At 57.5% G+C, this 11,930-nt stretch overlaps 8 protein-coding genes across 8 annotated transcripts; 3 read left to right on the forward strand and 5 right to left on the reverse strand.

Annotated features, from left to right (window-relative positions):
• Positions 1–671: 671 nt before the first annotated feature.
• F5Z01DRAFT_670382 (uncharacterized protein) lies at positions 672–2,465 on the forward strand (the record flags this gene model as incomplete). Its single annotated transcript, XM_046264551.1, has 1 exon — positions 672–2,465. One exon carries the CDS (start codon positions 672–674, stop codon positions 2,463–2,465), a length of 1,794 nt encoding a protein of 597 aa, XP_046122596.1.
• A 224-nt stretch (positions 2,466–2,689) lies between these two features.
• On the reverse strand, positions 2,690–3,098 carry F5Z01DRAFT_670383 (uncharacterized protein; the record flags this gene model as incomplete). The annotated part of the gene is made up of 3 exons (XM_046264552.1): positions 2,690–2,793; positions 2,845–3,004; positions 3,051–3,098. 3 exons carry the CDS (start codon positions 3,096–3,098, stop codon positions 2,690–2,692), a joined length of 312 nt encoding a protein of 103 aa, XP_046122597.1.
• A 580-nt stretch (positions 3,099–3,678) lies between these two features.
• Positions 3,679–4,491, forward strand: F5Z01DRAFT_632748 (uncharacterized protein; the record flags this gene model as incomplete). Its single annotated transcript, XM_046261883.1, has 1 exon — positions 3,679–4,491. The coding sequence occupies one exon, from the start codon at positions 3,679–3,681 to the stop codon at positions 4,489–4,491; it is 813 nt and encodes a 270-aa protein (XP_046122598.1).
• Positions 4,492–4,562: 71 nt separating this feature from the next.
• F5Z01DRAFT_210580 (chitin biosynthesis protein CHS5) lies at positions 4,563–6,245 on the reverse strand. The gene is made up of 2 exons (XM_046258154.1): positions 5,859–6,245; positions 4,563–5,809 (listed from the first exon to the last, which is right to left on the reverse strand). The coding sequence occupies exons 1-2, from the start codon at positions 5,928–5,930 to the stop codon at positions 4,634–4,636; spliced, it is 1,248 nt and encodes a 415-aa protein (XP_046122599.1). The 5' UTR covers positions 5,931–6,245; the 3' UTR covers positions 4,563–4,633.
• A 20-nt stretch (positions 6,246–6,265) lies between these two features.
• Positions 6,266–7,334, reverse strand: F5Z01DRAFT_643882 (uncharacterized protein). Its single transcript, XM_046262748.1, has one exon. The coding sequence runs from the start codon at positions 7,206–7,208 to the stop codon at positions 6,405–6,407; it is 804 nt and encodes a 267-aa protein (XP_046122600.1). The 5' UTR covers positions 7,209–7,334; the 3' UTR covers positions 6,266–6,404.
• Positions 7,335–7,837: 503 nt separating this feature from the next.
• F5Z01DRAFT_210920 (uncharacterized protein) lies at positions 7,838–8,874 on the forward strand. The gene is made up of 3 exons (XM_046258157.1): positions 7,838–8,015; positions 8,150–8,308; positions 8,371–8,874. Exons 1-3 carry the CDS (start codon positions 7,995–7,997, stop codon positions 8,665–8,667), a joined length of 477 nt encoding a protein of 158 aa, XP_046122601.1. The 5' UTR covers positions 7,838–7,994; the 3' UTR covers positions 8,668–8,874.
• Positions 8,875–9,051: 177 nt separating this feature from the next.
• On the reverse strand, positions 9,052–10,946 carry F5Z01DRAFT_670388 (uncharacterized protein; the record flags this gene model as incomplete). The annotated part of the gene is made up of 2 exons (XM_046264553.1): positions 9,052–9,080; positions 9,131–10,946. The coding sequence occupies 2 exons, from the start codon at positions 10,944–10,946 to the stop codon at positions 9,052–9,054; spliced, it is 1,845 nt and encodes a 614-aa protein (XP_046122602.1).
• Positions 10,947–11,674: 728 nt separating this feature from the next.
• Positions 11,675–11,923, reverse strand: F5Z01DRAFT_670389 (uncharacterized protein; the record flags this gene model as incomplete). The annotated part of the gene is made up of 2 exons (XM_046264554.1): positions 11,675–11,836; positions 11,894–11,923. The coding sequence occupies 2 exons, from the start codon at positions 11,921–11,923 to the stop codon at positions 11,675–11,677; spliced, it is 192 nt and encodes a 63-aa protein (XP_046122603.1).
• Between the last annotated feature and the right edge of the window lie 7 nt (positions 11,924–11,930).

The raw sequence follows: 11,930 nt of genomic DNA on the forward strand, positions 1-11,930 counted from the left end.
CTGACCTGCTCCAGCGCCGAAAAAGAATCCCTGCATGCCAAGGGTTCGTCTGTCCTCGAATGCCGGGACTTGCGCTCGCCTCGTCCCTCTCGTCGCTCCCGGCACCTAGGTCACGCTATCGATGCAGAACGGGGCGCGCTCGCTCCAAGTCTCAAGAGTGACTGACGTCTGACGGTCTGAGCGCGCCCAAAACGCCTCGAGCCATCGGGAGGAGGCTTGAGCGAGAGGCAGCTGGGGAAGACTCGAGCGAATCGTAATGCCGTCCAGGGTGCACCAAGGATCTTGAACGAACGGATGAACCGAAGCGGAATGATCCCTGTCTGTGGAATTAGACCATGGAACCACATCACATCAACTTGGTTGGCAGAAGACTTTGAGGACCCTCTCTTCTCAGTCTTAGTCCCAGGTGATGATCTTCCTTTCTTCTTCCGTCCATGGCTTGGCCCCGTCTTGTGTGTTCTGGCGTTCTGTTCCACCTTTCCTCCTTCACGCTCCATGTCCTTACAGTCTTTTCAGTCCATGTCCTGCGTTCGCCTCGAGTGAGACTTTGAGGATCCCAAGTTCTAGCCATCCAGAGACACGTCTCGTCCGTCTTCGCGTCGCCTGTGCTGGACCTCGAGGTCACCGGTGTCACTGATGCAAGGGAAATTGAGGGTCGCCCTTGGTTAATCATGGCTGACGGCAACTTCGTCTCGACTCGCCCTCGAAGGCACACATCGCTGGACAGGACCTTTAGGAATCCAGGTCACGTCGCTCGCGCTCGCTCAGCCTCCAATATACTTGACACCTCGACGGATGAATTCAACAGGCGCTTGTACGACCCCATCCTCGCGCCGCACCTTCAACGCACAAAGCCGACGCAGACTGGCCTCGGCGAGCTGGTGGATTTCTTAAAGAACCACGCGCCGCCAGCAGACAACTTCATGTCCATTCCTGATTACGATGACGACGAGAAGCGCAGATGGCTGAAGTGGGTGAAGAAGAGCCGCTCAGGGCCGAAGCCTCCTCCGATCAGACTGCCAGACACGGCCGTGTCGGGGAAGACTATTGGCGGTCATAGGCACATTGCCATCACAATTCCCTTTGATGCTCTTCCCATGGGTGAGAGGCCGCGATCGCAGTACCCTGTGTATCACGACGGCACAAGGCTCCCGAGGACTGTGACGAATGACAAGGGTGTGGTGACAGTTCTGAAGACGGTCAATGAGAGCGCCGGCGAGTCGTCAGCATGGATGTATGGCCCATCGAGGCCATTACCTCGGACACCCTCCTCCAGAGGCGACAGGTCCACTATCAGGGGAGGTTTGAGTGCGCCACCCAGTCGTGGGCATGACGAGCCACGGCGGCCAGCGACGACACAAAGCAGCGATCCTTCATTCCCCACCAGAGCGTCTTCCAGGGCGAACCAGACACTACACCAACCCATCTCGATCGACGGATTGCTTTCTCGGGCGGGACATGCAGGTACGACACGGAGATCTGACCAGTCGAACGCCCGGAATGAGGCAAGCAGTGCCAAAGTGGTCAAGGTTGAGCCAACGCCAGTGGTTATCAATGATGGAGACGTTGACACGGGAGACGACAAGAATGATGAACCGGTGGCCAGGACCGCGCAGAAGATGGAGAATCCCCTTGGATCTCGTCAATCGGCCACGCCTGAAATCAACAGGACTCAAAGCCGACGAGACAAGGTCCGCGACAGGAAGAAGCGTGACATGGAGGCCTTGGTCAGCTCCAAGAAGAAGGGTGACGAGGGGTGCTCGTCTGGCCAGCTCAGCTTTAGCCCGATTCGTGGCATAGGCATAGAGCCTGAAGATCCGGAACAGGAGGAGACGACTCTCATCGCATCACCGTCGACCGATGCCTACCATGACGAACAGTTGAACGCGGCTCGTGACAGCCAGCTGACACCTCCCCGCTCACCGGTCGCAAAGCCTGTCGCCCTGGATCGGACCTCACTCCATCGTCGTCGCGAGTGGAAGGAAACGCGTCAAGTTCGTCGTCTATCAAGCGAATCGCGAGCCGCCGTGCGTGCCCGTGCCCAGGAACTCATCACTGCCGATGCGGCGGATACGTCGACACAAGCGCTCGACAGGGAAATTCTTCGGCTGTACGAGGCGTACCGGGAACACCGCTTCAATGATATGGAGCGCCGTGTCAGGCTGTTGGAGCGCAATGGCGATGTCTGGCTGAGGGCGCTCCTGCCCGTTCTCAAAGGCCTAAACGCCCGCGACCCCAATCGAGGATACATGTCGGAGGAGGAGATGCCAAGAGCCAGACCAGCTTCCGTCGCACTTCGTCGGGCCCAGAGCTCCCACAGGCCGCCCAGGGATGGCGGCATGGTCAGGGCGGACAGTGAGGATAGTGTCGATGGCACCACGGATGGGCTGGACACTGTTGAGCCCCTGATGCGGGAGCTGGCGGGAGCGGCGAGGGCAAGGCAGATGAGGGCGGCAAGGGTTTGAGGATTCACGGTGGGGATTGTCTCTTGTCCAACTGGACGTATTTCAGTTTGTCGGTCAAGCGAGCGTTTGAAATTTTGTAGACCATGTTTGTCCTTGGCGGCAAGGAGAGAGAGCCCAAAGCTCGACGTCGGTATCAGCTACCATCTCTTGTTTCTACCATCCTGTATTGAAGTCTCACGACCAGCTTTGACATATTGTCGCTGATTCACATTGCCGAGCGCATCTCACAGAGTCTTATAGCCAAAGATCTTTGCTATTTCTCTCATCACTTCAACATCCTCGAGTTCAAGAGTCTCCCGTGACGCGGCCTCGGCGAGAATGGATGAGGCTATTGCACCGGTCAGATCACGTCGCGAGTTGGATGGGGGTGAAGAAGTACCTTCAAACCACTGACGCAGGGCGCGTTCGGCGGTCAACTGTAGGGCGTGCATGGCTGACTCGTCGAAAGTCAGCTCCTTGTCGGACGCGATGTTCTGGACGAGTTCGTTCACTAGGTTTGCGAAGGCTTCCTGGGGGATTACAAGCTCAGAGGCTTCGCCCTTGACCAGTTAGCATTGGTTCAGTAAGGCTGAGCCTTGAACTTACCGTGGCTGGCGCATCCTGGTTCGTCGGGGAGGTCGGTCCAGAAGGCATAATGGCGGTCGTGATCTTAGTATCGAGAGTCCAGGGCTTTTTGTTCAAGATTATGCGTTGATAAGACCCCGATGAGCTGTGAGTGGTGATCATGTACTTGTAGATGATCTGGAAGAGCTGGAGGCCTTGAGCTGAGGGTGAGGTGAGGCTGGCCTCAGGGCTCAGAACTGCACATCACACTGAACCTATCATCCCCTCTCTGAATTGACACAATATGTCAAAGAACTCTGTATTTCTGCAATTCTGAATCCTCTTGCTGTAGTTCAAGCTTTAGGCTTACACGATCCCAGGGTCTAGCGTCTCCACCGCTCCCGATGCAGGTTCCTGACTAGCGACGTGCACGCATCATCGACATTCCACCTCGAACAACGACGACGATTGCATGATGTATTGAGTCGTTGACCTCATCTGTGTATTGCCATGGAGCTGAGACTCTTAACATGACATCTCCCCGGTGGTGTCTACGTTGAGGAACTCATCTAGTCACCTCTCAATTGCTCAATACTCAATACTCACCCATAGCCAGCTAGCCAGCTAGTCTCGCCTACACATCGTTGCGATATTCAGCTCACTGGCCAGCATGAGCTCGCCTTGGATCTTCCTCTGCCCCTCGAGCAGGGGCATCGGCCACGCCCTCACGCGCCGTCTCCTGCTCACGACCTCGCTGCCCATCCTCGCGACCAGCCGTCGCGATCCGTCGTCCACAAAGTCCTCTCTACTGGCCGACCTCCCCTCCGCCAGCGACCTCGCGCCCCGGCTGAGCATCGTCAACCTGGACGTCACGGACGAGTCATCCGTCCAGGCCGCCGCCGCGCGCGCGAGGGAGCTCTTCCCCGCCAAGACGCACCATCTGGGCCTGGCATGTGCCATCCCGGGCATCCTACACCCAGAGAAGAACCCCAAGCAGATCGACTACGACAAGGCCCTCGACCAGTTCCGCGTCAACACCCTGGGTCCCCTCCTCCTCATCAAGCACTTCTCCGAGTTCCTCCCCAAGACCACGGCGGAGATCAGCGCGTCCCCCGCCGACGACGAGGTCCGCCTCCCCCAGAGGGGCACGTGGCTGAGTATGTCCGCCCGCGTGGGCTCCATCTCGGACAACAGGGCCGGCGGGTGGTACTCGTACCGCGCCTCCAAGACCGCCGTCAGCAGCATCTCCAAGAGCTTTGACAACTTCCTCCAGGCCCGGAGCGGGGACAAGGCCCTCGCCGTCGGCTACCACCCCGGCACCGTCAAGACGGATCTCAGCAAGGGCTTCTGGGACAGCGTGCCACAGGACAAGCTCTTCACGCCCGACGATGCGGCCGCCAAGATGGTGGACGTTATCAAGGGTCTCGAGCTGAGCCAGAGGGGGAAATGCTGGGATTACAAGAACGAGGAGGTCCCTCCCTAAGGTCAATACGTAGAAGCGCTAGCTAGCTTGGACCAAGCAAGTCTTTGGTCCCGCCGATTACAATGTACATGTCTACCCGTTCATTCCACACACACCCCGAGAACGCCTGAACCCCGTGTGTCTAGTACAGTCAGGCCGTTATCTACAATGAAATCTCCTGGAACGAGGCGCCATCTGGCGTCGTGGCAGGCTTTGCTGCGCTGTCGCCGTCCTCTTTCTCCTCGGTGTCCTCCACGCCATTCTCAGCCGCCTCGCCTTTCGCGCTGGCCCCCTCGTCCTTCTCCGTCGCTTTCGGCCGCATCGCGACCTGGTGCTCTTCTTTGTCTTCTAACCGCACCTTCTGCTCCTCCTGTTCTGGCTCTGTCCGCGATTTCGGCTCCGGCTCGGCGGCCTTGGTCTTCTGCTCTGGCTGTGCTTCCTCCGTGGCGTCTGCGTCGTCATCTTCCTCCGAGTCATCGTCGTCCTTGGTTGCGGGGAGAGGCTTCTCCTCCACATTCGGATTCGGTAACTGCTCCGTCGGTGTCGGTGGCTCGGCTTCAGGCTCGCGTTTCTCCTCCACAGTTTCCGGCGCGGGAGGAGGTGGTGGTGTCGCGGCTGCTGGGGTGTCGTCGCTTGGGGGTCCAGGCCTCATCGCGTCCAGGTAGAATTTCGTGACACCCAGAATTCTCCCATTCTTCTCGCAGGCGTCCACCCACTCGGGCCTGACGACTGGGATATTCGTTTCGACAGCCTTCTCCCACGCCTGCCCCCTGCCCTCTGTCGTGACGAAATGCGTAGTATCAATGCGCACCCCGTCCACAATCTTGGCGCCCATGCGCTCCACGGCGCCCTGCAGCTTCTCCTTCGTGGAGGCAGGCATGACGCCTGTAGTGATAGTGATGCCGCTTAGATCAGTCATCTTGTGCGTCCGCACATGTACCTTCTCGCTCGAGGACGTGCCGGCCGTTGTTCTCAGTACCAGGTGGAAGACGTACTCCGTGTCGACGGCGAGTCCGCTGATCTTGGTGCTGTGCATCTCCATGGGCCTCGGGATGTTGCCCGCCTTCTGCCCGTTGCGATGCAGGCTGAGCGAGATGAGGTCGGCTGTCGCCAGCTGTATGGGGTCCCATTCCAGGACAACAGAGGTCTGTGTGGCATTGCGGCAGCGCAGGACGGGGACGGACGGCTCGGTCGCGCCAAAGGCGGCGTAGATCTGGTCTTGGAGGGCGCGGAAGGAAGCTTGCGCGGCGGACTCTTTGGCGGTGTTCTGGCCAACGGTGATGTCTACTATGGAGCCAGACGAAATGTCAGGCGGCAGGAGGATGGACGGGAACTCAATCTATCCATGGTCAGCCATCTATCCCACGTCACATTCAAGCGAGACGTACCAGGCGTTTGTCAGGCGTCAGCAGTACAGTGACGCCTGCGTCGACCTTGCCGACGGTCAGGGAGACCAGCATGATGCCAATGTTGCGCAATCAGATCTCAAGTCAACGAGATGGTGGTAGGACGTCGGTTGGGAAGCTGCCAATTCGATGTCGATGCCGTGCGAGAGACAAAGTGGTTCAATGCGCCGTCATGAAGCTGCAAGGGGGGCGGGCTATTCAAGGTGTTGGGAGCTCCCCTGGCCCACGCTATTGAGCTTGGCCACAGCACAGCGTGTTGCGACAGGTGCCGCTCCTGATGAAGTCACGTGCAACCGCGACAGCGACAAAGCGTTAAGGTACCAAGGGAAACAAAGATGGCGCTCATTCACAAAAGTTGACGCACTACATGTAATTAGTCATTTATCATATAGCTTTTAATTCTTTCAAGTCTAACGTTAGTAGATATACATGACATGCTTGCGCCGCTACGCTATATGCTCTATCTGAATGCCGAGTGATACACTAATGTAACCTGGAATACAATGATTCTACATGTACACACCATGCTCAATGATCCCGCCTTGCATGCCCAAATTTCATCTCAAACGGATCCTGCGTCTTCCTATTTTGCGTCTTTCGCTGTTTCGGTGCTGGTTTTCTTTGGTGCGTTGGCATCGAACGTTGCTGGGAGCCCTGGTCCAGCCCTCGCAACAGCATGTCCACGGCCCTTTCTCCGAATTCATCCAGGTTTCGTCGATCAACTGTCCTCAAGGGCTCCTTGAGGGTCAGCCACAATGTCCCCCTGATGTGCTTCCCATCTGCCTTCTTGCCATGGGCATCGTATCCCCTTCTCTGTAGGGCGGCACAGATCGCAGCGTGTACGCGCCTCTTTGCCATGCTCTTGACAACCGGGATGACTTGGCCGTAGCCAGTGCAGACTATCCACAGCGGCTCCTTCAGCGTCTTCTCGGCGTATCGTAGTCGCTGCGCCAACGCCTTGGGGTGGCCTTTTGGGTCCAGAAATCCAAGCTGGTACGGATGGATCAGGTGCTTCGGGGTGAACCGCAGCGTCACGCGATAATCGATCATGACGCCCTTCTCCTCGTTGTTCATGCGCAACGGCGATGCAATGCCATTGTCGTGATGAATCGACGGGTACTTTTCGAACCACGCCTTGTTCTCGGGGGTCGTCATCAGGTCGCCCGTTCTGTCATTGTAGAAATTGTCTGCATCGCTGGGTCGCAAGCGTTTTGGCCCGGGGGAGCTCGAGGCGAACCGTGCTCCCAGAGGAGCGAAGGCTGGTGCGTGTCTGACGGCGATGATAGGTGCTGCGCAGAGCTTCTGACGGATCAGCCCTCGCGCTACCGCCATAGTATAGGTTCTGGAGCAAGGCCTACGAGCATCGTTGCCCGTCCACCTGAAATGCGACGCGAAGAATTAAGTGCGATAGCTACGATTCTACGAAGATAGCATTCTGAGCTTGCGGATTTCGGGAACGCTAGCGTCGATAGATCCCTGCAATGCCGGAAACATGATTATGTCAGCGCTCTGCGTGTATTGTCTTGGCGCCCACAACTCAGAAATACGATCAAGCCTCAACATTGTAGATCAGCGCATAATGTTGGTGGATGCGCTTATGAGCAGCTTGAAAGTAAGAATATGAGTCTGTGTTCTCGAACGAGGCCAATTCATGGCATGAGAGATAATTATACGCCAAGTTAAACATCGAGGGGTCTTGGTCTCTCGCCCTGCACACAGAATTTGCGCCGTGTGCGCTTTTGGGATGGGGACCTGCTTCTCAATACTAGCATAAAAGTCATTCACGAGGATGCCTCTGGACATATGGGCGACCGATAGCAGAAATTAACTTTTAAGGAAAAAATCAGGTTCGCCCATGGGAATCGTCAGGAAACGCCATGACACCCCTTGACTCATAGCATAATGCAAACGCATGTGCCACCCAAAACAGTGACGAACCTTGCCGCAGCCCAAAAGCCTGCCCGAATATAATAAAATCCCACTCCAGCCTCCACTCCCATTTAATACCCTCCATCAAACGAAACCAACCCTCCCCAACTCGCCACTGCCTCTGCGCGCAGAACACCCAGACAAACCAACCTTTTTTTTTCGACACGACAAGAAGTCTTAACCGTCGCTATGCCGAAGAACAAGGGCAAGGTACGATTTTGCACAAGAAAACAAGTCGAATGATGACGGCGCCGTCGAACCCCGCCCCCACCATGCGGTGCGCGCGCGACAACAATCGAACTCAACCCCCGGGGGAGCACAGGCTAATCATACTCGCACAATAGGGTGGCAAGAACCGCAGAAGGGGTACCAAGGAGAACGACGATCAGCGTCGTGAGCTGACCTTTAAGGAGGACGGCCAGGAGTACGCCCAGGTTGTAAAGATGCTCGGCAACGGCCGCCTCGAGGCGCTCTGCTTCGACGGGTCAAAGCGACTCGCCAACGTACGATGACTTCCCCCTTCCCCCTCTCCCCTGGTCATCTCTTGTTACTGACAACGTTGTAGATCCGTGGCAAGATGCGCAAGAAGGTCTGGATCAACCAGGGTGACATCATCCTCCTCTCCCTCCGTGACTTCCAGGACGGCAAGGGCGACGTGATCCTCAAGTACACGGCCGACGAGGCCCGTACCCTCAAGTCGTACGGCGAGCTGCCCGAGAATGCCAAGATCAACGAGACGGATACCTTCAACCAGGGCGAGGATGGCGAGGCCTACTTTGAGTTCGGCGACGCCGACTCGGACGAGGAGTCGGACGACGCGGCGCCCGGTGGTAAGAAGGAGGTTGACATTGACGACATTTAAAGAAAAAGAAGGAAAATTTGTCCGTTCAATGTCAACAACACCTCACCAGTACTGTCTTCTCTCTCAAACCCTCTGGTGCTAGTACCAGGGGACCCACGACAGTCATGCAGAGCAAGGACGATGCCGGCAGCCGTGGTGGGAGGGACGCCACGGCTCGCCAAGGTCATTCTACGTCTTATCAGACTAGCATAAGAATGAAAATATGTTTGCGACTCATTTTGTCTTTTTTTTTTCTTCTTCTCTTTATTTGCCGTTGCCCGATCATGTAACTCACAACGCCAGACACCTTGCGGCCAGACACTCGCATGACCATGTCGAAAAATCCGCCAAGTGGTCGGCAGCTTCTACGTTAACTGTAGTAACACTGTTCTTCCATCGTGGACATCACCACTCGTCGTCATCGTCTTCGTCATCTAGGACATGTCAGCTGTGCTTTCAGCATATTGCGTAAGAAGTAACTTACCGCTCTTGCTGACCTTCTCCTTGCGCTTCTGCAGAGCAGCCGCGAGCGCATCGGCCATACCACCTCCTCCAGCGCCTGGAGGTGCACCAGGCGGAGGGGGGCCAGCACCGCCAGAATCACCCCCGGCTACCTGCGCAGCGCTTCGGTCGCGAATCTGCGTCCTGTCGACCTTCTTCAACGCGCCGATGCCGCCGGCCTTCTGGATGTCGCCCAACATGGCCGCTCGCCCTCCACCGGCTTGGGGCAGAGATGGAGGAGGTGGCAGGCCCGATGAGTCTCCTGCGTCGCGGTTCGGGGGAGGAGGCGGTGGTGGTGGTGGTGCTCCTCCTGCGCCCGTGGATGGCAGAGGAGGAGGGGGAGGAGGACCGCCTGCTGAGGTTGGAGGTAGGGGAGGTGGCGGCGGTGCTCCGCTGTCGCGCGTAGGGGGCAGAGGAGGCGGCGGTGGAGGTAGGTTGTTCGACGAAGGAGGTGGTGGCACGCGGGATGGGTTGCCAGCCGCTGGGGGAGGAGGCACGGGCCGAGAGCTGGATGGTGGTAGTGGTGGAGGTCCTCCAGCAGGTACCTTTGGCGGAAGAGGTGGAGGAGGGCCAAGCGCCGCCGCCGGGGCATCCCCTCCAGACCGCGGAGGAGGAGGCGGTGGCACAGGGCCTCGGCTTGGTGTAGGTGGTAGCGCCGGGTTGCGAGCCCCTTGAAATGGCGGTGGTACGCCAAACTTGTGGTCCGTTTCCAACGCAGGCGCTCTCGCCGCTTGACGAGGAGGTGGTGGCGGCGCCGGACCAGCGTTGGACCTGGGAGGCGGCGCCGGCGCTGACTTGGGAACCTCCTTCCGCGCGAACTTGCCAGCATCTGCTAGAGGGGGCGGCGCATTGAACTTTGGTCGAGGTGGTCCAGGGGGGGACTCCGGGGGTTCGTTCACGGGCGATTCCGCCTTGTTGGATCGTCGAGGTGCGGGTGGTGGGGGAGCCTTTGCACCACCAGGAGGAGGCGGAGGAGGTGCTCGTGAGCCTCTTGCATCGGTGCCATTCGTCGTAGCCGCCGGAGGTGCTGGGGGTGGAGGACGCGGCGAGGCTGGCTGGTCCTCGCTGGCGTTGTTCTGCTGCTGTTCTCGCAAAAAGTCCACAATAAACTCCTGGTTGTCCTTGATGAAATCGTCTGTCAGGCCTTTCTCCTTCAGATCTTGCCCAAAGTGCTCCCTCCAGAGGGGGTCGAAGGCGTCCAAGAGTGGGAATTCGGATGCTGGCCGACCGCCGTTGAGAGTCATGGACGAGATCGAGGCCGGATTCGGAGGCGGCGGTGGGAGCGTCTGGCGCGGCGACTCGGGAGGTGTAGGCGCAGACGAGTGACGTGAACCAAACAGTCCTCCCAACAGGCTGTGCTTCTCCTTGGGTTGAGAGCCGCCGCCGAAGGGTGTCGAGCGGGTGGCCTTACTGGCGTTCTTCTCTCGATCGTCCATCTTCTTCTTGAATTGCTTGGCCTCTTTCTCGTCGACAAAGCTCAGTGCGGCTAGGCACTCTTCAAGCTCAAAGGTGTGGAAGAATGTGCGGTCCTGGTTGTAGCTCCAGGTGTCGAATATCTCCTGGTCCCAAATGACACCGCGGCTTGACGGTGAGATGTCGACCATCTTGAGCCAGTACGTGTTGCCCACGAGGTCATTTGCCAGCACGACGGCACCTTGAAGACCGGTGTATGTCCATTTCGAGCGATTGGGGTACGCAATGTACAGCCTGGCGACAGCGACGGCTTGGATCTTGTTGGTCTGCTTGGGCACGAAGCGCTTGACTGTGTCTTTGTCGTCGTCGCTGAGGATGGAAGGCATTGTCGTCGCGCGGAGGGGTGCCTAGTCAAAGGGTCCCGGGGGAAGGTGTTGTGTCGGAGTCGAGATGGTGTATGGTTGGGATTGAGTAATTACCCTCCCGTTCGTCTGGCGGTGGTCTGCGTTCTTGGCGCTCACGAGGCAGCCGGGCGTCACTCGGGTCGGCCCTCTTGGGGCAGCAATAAAGCCACTGTAAGGGTAGGCAAGGTACTGGGTAAGTGGTATTGGGAACGTTCGCGCAATGGCCGTGACGGCTGGCGAGGAATTGATAGCGAGTGACGACGACCAGCGCGCAGGTAGCTTCAGCCGTCTGTTCGACGAGGGGAAATAAAGCTGACGTTGGAGAGACTTGTCTCTGTGGTTCTACAGCATGCCATATGCAGGCCGTCATTCAAGACGTGCATCTTACCTCGAGCGTCCACCAGGCAGGCAACACCAGCCACAAGAGGGTGGAGGCAGCGCCACGCGTCTGCACCGCACATGATGACGCACTGTTGTTGTGTGGAAGATGTCCTCCAGTCGTCTTGCGACCAAAAGAGCAACTAATTATTGCCCTGTAGACTTGTTGTTGTCTATTCAATTAACTAAATTGCTACTCCGTATAGGAGCTTTCAATCAGAAAGACAATGAGATCTTGGTCACGCACAGCCATGAGGTTTGAGAAAGTCGCATTAACTTGAGCACGCTGCCCTGATGTTTACAATTAAGACGTTAAGCCCATGACGACCAGTTTATTTGTTCAAGGCTTCCTTCTTGGCCTGACGGTCCTCCTTTGAGCCCTCCTGCTCGGGCATGTTCTGGGGCTTGGCAGGGCCGGGGTGGGCGTTGAATGGAGCGAACTTGGGGTCCTGACCCTGCTCCTTGATGGGCTGGATGCTGAACTCCTTCTCGCCCTTGATTTGGCGTTAGCATGATACAAGCACATCGGGGAGAAGGTATTGGCTACATACCTCGTTCTTCTGGTCTTGGTTGGAAGGCATGATGTTT

The sequence above is a fragment of the Emericellopsis atlantica genome, assembly GCF_019669845.1.
Source record: "Emericellopsis atlantica unplaced genomic scaffold F5Z01scaffold_2, whole genome shotgun sequence".
In the NCBI taxonomy this organism is placed as follows: Eukaryota; Fungi; Ascomycota; class Sordariomycetes; order Hypocreales; family Bionectriaceae; genus Emericellopsis; species Emericellopsis atlantica.

Coding starts and splice junctions, on each gene's coding strand:
- F5Z01DRAFT_210580 (XM_046258154.1), bottom strand. CDS start 5,930: ATGCTGGTCTCCCTGACCGTCGGCAAGGTCGACGCAGGCGTCACTGTA. Junction 5,810..5,858: donor TGACGCCTGACAAACGCCTG/GTACGTCTCGCT, acceptor GACCATGGATAG/ATTGAGTTCCCGTCCATCCT.
- F5Z01DRAFT_643882 (XM_046262748.1), bottom strand. CDS start 7,208: ATGGCGGTAGCGCGAGGGCTGATCCGTCAGAAGCTCTGCGCAGCACCT.
- F5Z01DRAFT_210920 (XM_046258157.1), top strand. CDS start 7,995: ATGCCGAAGAACAAGGGCAAG. Junction 8,016..8,149: donor TGCCGAAGAACAAGGGCAAG/GTACGATTTTGC, acceptor CTCGCACAATAG/GGTGGCAAGAACCGCAGAAG. Junction 8,309..8,370: donor GGTCAAAGCGACTCGCCAAC/GTACGATGACTT, acceptor ACAACGTTGTAG/ATCCGTGGCAAGATGCGCAA.